Source organism: Cystoisospora suis (assembly GCF_002600585.1).
Source record: "Cystoisospora suis strain Wien I chromosome Unknown contig_1868, whole genome shotgun sequence".
Classification (NCBI taxonomy): Eukaryota; Apicomplexa; class Conoidasida; order Eucoccidiorida; family Sarcocystidae; genus Cystoisospora; species Cystoisospora suis.
The window spans coordinates 821-9,762 of NW_027154668.1; the positions used below are offsets into that span (position 1 = coordinate 821).

Here is an 8,942-nt window from a genome sequence, read left to right on the forward strand (position 1 = left end):
ACTACACGTTCCGTTCCGGTGGAGAGGCCTCAAATTACAACTAGCGTTCAGAGACTCACTTTTTGCTCGGTGTCTCGTTCCCTGCTCTGCAGCCGTCGGGCGGATAGAAGGAGTGTTTTGCTGTCCAGCGTGCGTCTTCCTGTTTTCGGCACAGCGGTTCCTGTTTTTCCTGTTGCCGAGTGCCCGACACACAGCAAGGTTCGGTGCCATACTTCGGGCGCCGCCTTTCGCGTCATCGCGCGCTGCAGATTCGTGTATGAACGACAGTGATCGCGAGTGGTGTCCCCATCGTCAGCATAAGAACCTCTCTGTGTTCCGACAGGAAAGTTCGTCAGTCCGTCTAAACGTTGTGTCCTTGTAGTAGTGGTGTCTTGCCGGACGCCGGGCGACGCTCTGCACTATCCAGCTACGGCCGGAGGGGGGTGGGAATGTAACTGCCGGGAAACCTCGCGCCTGGTTCCCAGCAACTTTGCGCTGTCCGTGCAAGCGCTTTAGACCGGGTCCTGCGTCAGTAAAACTATGTCCGTCGTTTTTCGCCGGACGGCAGCATCATCGGTTCAGCCTGCAGTTCACCGGCTGAACCTCTTCGGAGAGCAAGGGGGCAGGGCATGGCCGAAGCAGTAGTTTAGCTTCTGTCCCTTTCCATCCAGCCGTCGCGTTCTCCAGCTTGCCGGTCTGTCATGTTGTTTCCTTTCCCTGTGAAACCCTTCAGGGTAGGTTGGCATTTAATGCTTTTTTCTGGCCTGCCCAATTCCAGGGTTGGTAGTGGCGCCCGGCAGGAGACGAAACAAGTCTTGGGGAGACGAAGGAGTTGAGGACCACTCGACGCGCCATCACATCCATGTCAACCAACCAGTCCGTTTGACTGGTAAACAAAATCTGAATCGCGTAGGCGTAGGAGGCCGGAAGCACCGCTCTCACTCCGGGTGCATTGTTTAGTGTCCTCGGTAGCAATCACCACACGGGGTTGAGGTGGCCGGTCGATCTACGGAACGGTGGCGATCTGCAAACTACAGAAAGCTGAGGTCGTGGGCTCTCTTCTCGCCTGTCCGTCTTGACTGACACAGTAATGGCGGAGAAGACAGAGCAGCGGACGGTGTGTGAAAAGTAGGATACACCATCCATTCCGAAACACGTCAGAATTGGGGTGTCTCAGCGCCCAGCGCCAGGGAAACGGCTTCGTTCATTTTTTCCGGCGTGTCTGTGGGGTATGGCTACGTGACCGCGATCTTGGTGTCGGGCTCGCTTTTGTATACTATCAACATTGCGACTTCCCTTGTCCTGCGCGTAGGTGAGGGCAGCTTCGAATCAGCTGGAGGCGTTAAGTGAGGCCTCTCCTCGGCCAGGCAGTCTCACACTGCAAGCGAAAGAAGCGGAGCGACAGAGACGTGCAGGGCAGTGAGGAACTTCATTCGCAGTGGGAGAGGGAGGGAGGATTCACAGCAGGGGGGGAGTGACAACGTGAGCATTAAGACGTGCGCACGAACGGAAACAGAAGAGACACGGCGGCTGCGGAGAGACACCTCCTTTTAGCTCGCACTCCTGTCTCGTCATCAGAAGAAACCAGAAGTTGGACACCGCGAGCAACCAGAAGGCCGTAAGGGTGTGGCACAGGTGCAACAGCAGTTTCTGTTTCTCATGAGCGAGGGGGAGCACTGTCTGGAGTCTTCCTCACGTTTACTCAAGAAGCTGCTTTCCGGAACAACTTGGTCATTATTGTTTCTGAGAGGTGCCCCCTACAATCTGTGGCATGGAATGCGCATCGAAGGAAAAGGAGGAACTTCTCTCGCTGTTGTCGCTCTCAGTCACAAGAGATATGCGAAGCAAAGGAAAGCTGGGGCAAGCCAGAGTGACTAGGACAGGATATGCCTAAGGCATCTGCCGGTGTGAGCGTGAAGCGACTTCGTGTCTTTTCGTCGGCACGAGTGAACACCAGTTCCCGTACCACCCCAGGGAGTAGTAGTCGTGATAAAGGGAATTTCGTGGCTTCGTCTGCGAAAGAGTCGAGCAGCAGTAGAAGTAGCGAGGACCCCGGGCGTCATTCAGCAGGATGAAGGTTACTGCGCCCAGGAAGCAGCGTTGCTCCTCTTCGTGCTAGGAAGGAGCGCGAGAAAAGAGGCTTCTTTTTTTTCCGTGCAGGATTTTGTGGTTCCTGGTCTGTCTTGTCCTTTTATCGTTGTTTTTTTTTTCATTGCTCTTGGTTTTTTTCGGACGGCTCATTCCAGTGTCCATCTATCCTTCAGCATCTGGAACGGTACAAGATTCTTTCACGCGATGCAGCCGGACGTTAGCGTCCGTCTTCTGAATGGAACAAGAAGAGAGGTTGACGGAGCTGTGTGTAGCTAATTTGCTGAAAGGGTTGGATACCCACTCTATTCAGGAAGTTTCTCGAGACTTTCGTTCTACGGAGGGAGGGGGAGACAGTTCTGTTGTTCGTTCATGCTGCTGCCTCGAACTCGTCGCCGCCTCCCTCCACGTCACCGCCTGTGCTCAATTACTGCCAGTTGCTTAGCGTTTTGCGCCTTTGACGCGCTCGAATCATTCAAGGAACGTTCCAACAGAAGAGATCCTTCTGTCCTCTTTTCTCGTATGTTCTATGGGCGGCTCCGCGGAGGGTTCGGCTAGGAGGAGGCTCGAAGTCTTTTTTCTCCCGCACATCCTGTCTTCTGCAGAACTGGCATCTTCTGAAGATACGCCTCAACCAGATTCGCACACTGGCACCAGAGTGCTTCGTTCGGGCGTGGAAGTATACCAGCAGACTGCGGTTGCCTTGCCTTCCACTCGACAGCCTTTCGCTCCGTCTGAGGTTGGAGGGGAGACTTTGCGTTGTCTTCGTCTACGGTGAGGCTGCACCCGACTTCCAAGCTCTTCTGCTGGTTAGAGTCACCAGTTCGCGAGTCGGCTCTGTGAAACTTTCGGAGCAGCTGCCTTTTATTGTACCGTCGCCAGATCGGTCATCGCCCGCATATCCGGTTCTAGCCGACTTCCTCGACATCCCTCACCGCCGTGTTCATCTGTCTCCTCTTCCCTGCGAGATAGCTCAGCCACAGTTTCCTCCGGACTCGGACGCCCTCGCGCTCCACCGCTGGAGAGGTTTGCACCTGGGAAAGCGTTCATTTGACAGAGAGTGTGTCCCCGGGGTGCCGTGCTTTCACAGGTTTCAGCGGGATAAACAGTGTTGGAAACCTCTAAGTCTTATCCATCTCTGCTCTGGAAATGCCAGTATCAGTGCCGTCTGCCTCTTCCTCCAGTGGCTTCAGCACACAGCACAAAGTAGCGCCGCAAGGGGCGGAGGAAGAGAAGGGTCGTGAGGGATCAAGTATGGCTGACAAAGCCCAGGCGATGGTCTTGAAGGAGAGAGGGAACGTGTGCTTCAAAAAAGGAATGCTTCAGTCGGCCCTGGAGATGTATACGCAGGCTATCAACATCGATTCATCATGCCCCGTTTATTTCACCAACAGAGCCCTGTGTTACAAGAAACTCGGAAAGTGGGAGCAGGCGCTTGAAGACTCGAAGCAGGCGTTGAAGCTCGAGAAAGACAACGTAAAGGCACACTTTCTTGTAGGGGAGGCCCTTCTCCAGCTAGGTAGGTTGAGTAGAGCTAGGTGAGAAGGCTGCGGGCACCCTTGCAACGCGGCACACGTCACCTGTGAAAAAGTGACAGAGGTGTCGTTGGTGCCCGCGGTTCTACATTCTCATGGGAAAGCTCACCTAGCTTGCTAGAATAGTTCATTTGACTGCACAGGTAATGGGAACGTACAGAGAGAAACAAAACAGTACACCGTCGGAACTGCATCGTCCGTAGAGTATTCGGCGTTCGCGTTAACAGGACGCGGGTCCGTACGATGCAATTCCTACGGTGTATTGTTTTCTCTCTCTCTGTACGTTGGGATTACCTCTGCTGTCAAATGAACTAGTCTGGGAGTAGTGGGGAACTGTAACGTACGAAATAGCCTCTGGCTTTCAGACTAAGTTCTTTCTGCATGCCCAACAACTCGGAAGCATAGAGAGAGAGACATGCCTTTCACCAAAAAGTTTGTGGCTGAAGAGCTGCGCGTATCCATGTACCTCTCAAGTAAACAACGGCACTGACAGAGCAGTTGCCCGTAGCTTTCTTTCTGGTGGTACCGTATATCTGTTAAGGCCATTCCCCGGCTCCAGTTCCGGCGCACAACACTTTGAGTGCTGTCACTAGTTAATTACCTGTAGCTGATTTATCTGAGACGCGGTTGTGCGCGGTTCATGTACCCAGAGGAGTAACCGCGAAGCAGTTGTTGACGTGGTGTGCAGGTCCGCTGGAGAGTGGCTTGGAGTATTTATTGAAGGCGCGGAACTTGGCTGCAGCTTCAACACCTATATGCCAGCAAATTGAGGACTGCATTTGTAAGGGTGAGTCGTGCAAAACCACACACTGAGATAACTTGTTTTCTTTTTGCGTGTGATTTCACTTGTTACGATTGAAAGAAGTCCGCCTATGTTATATCTGAAGATTTCACTCAGGGCAAGCATCCGTTCGCCAAATGGTAGGTCGACAGAGGCGGCTGTCCGTATACTGCCGCCTCTATCGAGTTCTTGTTGGGTGCCCAGAGTTCATGGCCAAGCACCGATCTCTGACTGAGCCAAAACATTCTGGGGGAGGGAGGGCGATGTGATTCCTGCTTTCTTGTCTCGTACTGTAGGTGATATAAGCGCTGGTCGTTGTCGTGCGTTGACTTTGACGTGTGCTGCCGTCCTTGGTTTCATTACGGTACGATACAGGAAAACGACCACAATTACGTATCTCAGCTCTTGTGCGTCGCTCATTAGCTCGCGTGGATAGAAAGAGACACTCTAAGGGGAACCTATGCTCTGCTCCCTTACATTACAGCGCATCAGCTTACCCGACTTCCATGTATCCATGCAGATTAGCTGGCTTAACGGTACGGAATCGTAGCGGGGTGCACCTGATTCTACTGAGGAAGCGCGAGCTGTCGGTTTGCGCGTCCAGAAGACAGTGGCGACTCCGGGTTTTTGTCAGAAGCGATGGTCACAGCTGTGAGCTGGCGTCTGTGGTGCTTGAGGCGATAGTGCTGGGCCGGGCTACCAGCGAGCCGTGTCTTTCTCTGAACTGCTCACTCTGGAGTTGCTCTGCAGAGTATTTTCGGAGTTGTTTGTTGTATCTTGTCGGAAGAACTCGCTAGGTACACAAAGTCTACTAATGGATGTACCACGCAGATGGCTGTACCCCAGACGGACTGTCAGCTCAATGCGAACAGCTTGATTTGGTGACAAGTTTGCCACAGTTGTCGAGAGCAGGGGAGGGTAACGGTGTGTTGCTTGCGGAGTGACGCCCCACCCGTGTGTTTTGCGTGTAACTGTAGCGAAGAAGATGCTTTTTTGCAGACAACGAAACGCGAGGTCGGAAGAACGTGGAGAGCTAGCTTTTTTTCTACGAGTAAGCATGTTGGTGAGGTAATGAAATAGGCTGTGTCGCGCAAGGCAGAAAGGGGCTATGTTGGTCCGTCCACACGGTCCATGTAACGTCTTGCACATAGCGACGATGAGCTTGCAAGCGGGAAAGCGTCTAGGTACGTGATGACGAGAAAAAGCGTTGTGCTGGCATCCGTGTTTCGTTTGCTTCGGGGGATGGCGTCTCACCTGGGCAGGTAATCAGGTCCGTACTGCGTCACCGTCGCCGTGTATTTAGTCGTCATCCAGCTCTTGAGGCCTTGCCTGCATAAAACAGGGATGCCTGTCTCTTAGGTGTCAGATGCGTTTGCTTTTGTCTCACACTCTGCCAGTGCTCAGCTTTGTCGCCTCTCCTAGCTAGGCAGTTTCTGTCGTACCCAACTGCGGTGTTCTCGCTGTTTTCTGTTCAGACCTCTTTGGAGACCTTGTATTCCAATGGCGCTCTTTCTCATGAAGAGCTGGTGCGGCGCCTCGATCAATTGGACAAGCTGGTGGCGGAGGCGGAGACCACCATGCAGACTTTTGACGTGCCAAACTGCTTTTCTTGCAACATTTCCATGGTCAGTCAATCTTTTCTGTCGGGACAGAGAGATAGCTGCACGCATGCCCGATGATGCAGCAGCAATGTAGCAGCTCGCGGGCTTCGGAGGAGCTTCCTTGGAGTTGAGTGAACAGGTAGAGATGAGGGAAGCTATAGTACCGGAAGCCCGATACACGGGTGAGATAAAACAGCAGACGATGTTGTTCGCTTTTCTGTAGTCCAAGCTTCTGGCATCGTTTTCCGAAGAATTTTCGACTGGGTTTTCAGCCTGTTGTGTGTCAGCGCGCGCCGGCGTCGGCATCACGCACCCTAGAAATTGAACAGTTAGTTGCTCGGTGGATCGTGTTCTCGTCGGGCTTGGGCGCGGCAAAGCCTTATATTTTTTCCTCGCTAGCTCGGTGTCGATGTTGTGTATAGGGAGTTATGAATGATCCGGTTATCACGCCAAGTGGCATAACATACGAGAAGTCTCTCATACTGGAGCATCTACGTCACAATGGAAACTACGACCCCATAAGTCGGTGAGTTGCCTTCAGCGTTGTTCGTGAGTACTGCTTTGAGAGTGCGGTCGAGGAGAAAGAAAATTTCAATTTCTGAGAAAGCAAAGCGGGGTTTCGTGGCATCCGTAGAGGTCAGATCAGACGCGCCGCGTCGCAGGTGCCACGTCAGAGCTGTTCTGCGAGGGAGATCTCAGTGGCTTCGTGTGCTTGGATACTTCTCAGTGCCACCATGCACTCTGCTTCAGGGAACGTCCGGATTGAATGAGTCCTGTTTTTTCAGCCAAGCATGCACTCCCGATAAGCTCGTTCCGAACTACGGCCTGAAGGAAGCCATCCGGTGGTTCCTGGAGAAGTAAGTTTCATCCATATCTTTTCATGGCTTCCAAGGTGCTACGCTCTTCCAGTTGCCGTTCCCATCACTACTGGGGACACCACTGTATAAGGGTATGCGTGTTAATCTTCTTGTGCGCCTATGAAAACTGCTCTGAGCGCGTAGCGACTGGTTTTTTTTTGGTCGGTCGACGCGGTACCCCAGGGTTCACACTTCTCTGGAGCGCTCTTGAAGTGTAGGAGGGGTGAGGGGCATGATCTCAAGCAGGGGCAGCGCGTGCGATTCTGCCATGCGAACAACATATGAGATTTGTGAAGGTCTAAAATGAATGGAATTAGCTGGCCACGCCGCTTTTGCTTGTCTGTGAGTCGGGGTCCCCTGAAGCCACCTTTCGGAAAGGACCACAAGTGTGATAGTGTTGGAGGCGCGACGGTGCAAAAGACTAGTAGCTGAGGAAGGTGCGCTACGCAAGAGGGCTTTAGAGGACTGTATCCCGGTCAGCAGTGAGAACCGAGGATCTCCGCGCCGTCTCCTGAAGTCGTGCTTGGAGACGCTCACTTCGGCTCGGAAGCGGTTTGTCGGTGACCGCACGTGTTCGCCCTCGTAGCGCACTGCAGACTGCTGTGCCGCAGCCGGGCGCGTATGTCGTCATCCGCTTTCTTCGAGTTCGGGTTAGTCCAGACCTGGACGCCCCCGTGTATAGTACGTGTACAGACATTTGTTCGTGACCAGCTGCGGTTATTCGCGCCTTCTCGAGAGAACCTTTTTTTGGACTCTGGAGTAGGACACGCGGGAGATTGGGACTTCTTACGCTTCGCGGGTCTGTACTTCGCGGCGTGCGCATCAGAAGTCGGGGGGCGGTTGTCGGTTTGTCGCGTTCTGTGTCTCTTGTTGTGATGAAAGATGTTTTGTTCAGTTTTTGTGTTCATGAGTTTGCTTCTGGCCTGTTTTCCGTGGACCGCAGCTGGTCACGAACAAATGTCTGTACACGTACTATACACGGGGGCGTCCAGGTCTGGACTAACCCGAACTCGAAGAAAGCGGATGACGACATACGCGCCTGGCTACGGCACAGCAGTCTGCAGTGCGCGGCTGGGTTCCAGAGTGCCTGCGACGTACAGCAGAGAGCTCGCAGACAGTGAACGTGAAGTCATCAGTGCCGGTGTTTGCCGGGTTTTCTTCTGCGTGCAAGCACGGCGCATGTACTTCTTGTGCTCTTTGAGATACGGCGGCTTGACTTGCTCGAAGTATGGGGGTACGCGCTGTTGGGGCTCTGTGTGCAGGTTTCCTTGGGCATACGACGACTGACGAGGGCGTCTCGCAGGACTCTTCTCAGCATGCAGGAACGGCGAGAACTCAACTGCGTCTGAGAAGACCTGCAGTGTGCGTGCTCGGAGACCGTGTCACACATTAAGGAACCCCTCCTTTCCCATCCAATCACGAGTTCAGGTCATTGTTCGGTTCTTTGTCCGTAACTACCGTGGTCAGCTTAAGGGCTCGCAAGTGCAGTTTTGGTGGCCGTGAGCCGTCGGGGAAGTCAGTTGTCGGTATTTTGTCACGGACACTTCTGGCTCCTGCTCGAGTCGGTCGGCTGTGGTCATCGAGGTTTCTTGTGCTATTTCTGCTTGGCTATAGTTGTCACTGACGCCGGGGAGTTTCGAGTACGAAGCTTTCTGTGCGCGAGAGAACTGGCATGGTCTTTTCTGCTCGTGGTCCGCAGCGCAAGGAAAAAGTCCGCTGACGCCGGTGGCTTTACGTCAAAAGTAGCTACTTCGGAGGGTCCTTGTTCCGCCCGATGCGAGCGAGACGTGAGATTTTCCTTTCTCAAGATGTGACTGCCCCGGGTCACACGGGCCGTTCACAACGTCCGATCATTTTGGGGGCGGTTCGCTGCAGGCGTGCGAGCCTGCTGCACCACTCGGGGGACCTGTGAGTGTACCGAGCGGTCTTCTTCCGGGTGGGGGAACGGCAAGACGACCCTGTCTATAGTCGATTCACTTCGTGACCCTAGGAAAGCCTCTAAGCACATTGTTACCGTTGTTGGTTCGCGCGCTCTTGGAGCAAGAGATCGTGTCCCACTTCGAGCGCCTTTGACTTCAGAATCGACTTCTGGTTTTTTTAT

At 53.6% G+C, this 8,942-nt stretch overlaps 1 protein-coding gene across 1 annotated transcript; it reads left to right on the top strand.

Annotated features, from left to right (window-relative positions):
* Positions 1 to 409: 409 nt before the first annotated feature.
* On the top strand, positions 410 to 8,568 carry CSUI_004122 (tetratricopeptide repeat - u-box domain-containing protein). The gene is made up of 8 exons (XM_068064317.1): positions 410 to 868; positions 1,292 to 3,586; positions 4,291 to 4,389; positions 5,361 to 5,446; positions 5,859 to 6,008; positions 6,407 to 6,510; positions 6,770 to 6,841; positions 8,104 to 8,568. The coding sequence occupies exons 2-8, from the start codon at positions 3,217 to 3,219 to the stop codon at positions 8,126 to 8,128; spliced, it is 906 nt and encodes a 301-aa protein (XP_067923707.1). The 5' UTR covers positions 410 to 868; positions 1,292 to 3,216; the 3' UTR covers positions 8,129 to 8,568.
* Positions 8,569 to 8,942: the final 374 nt, after the last annotated feature.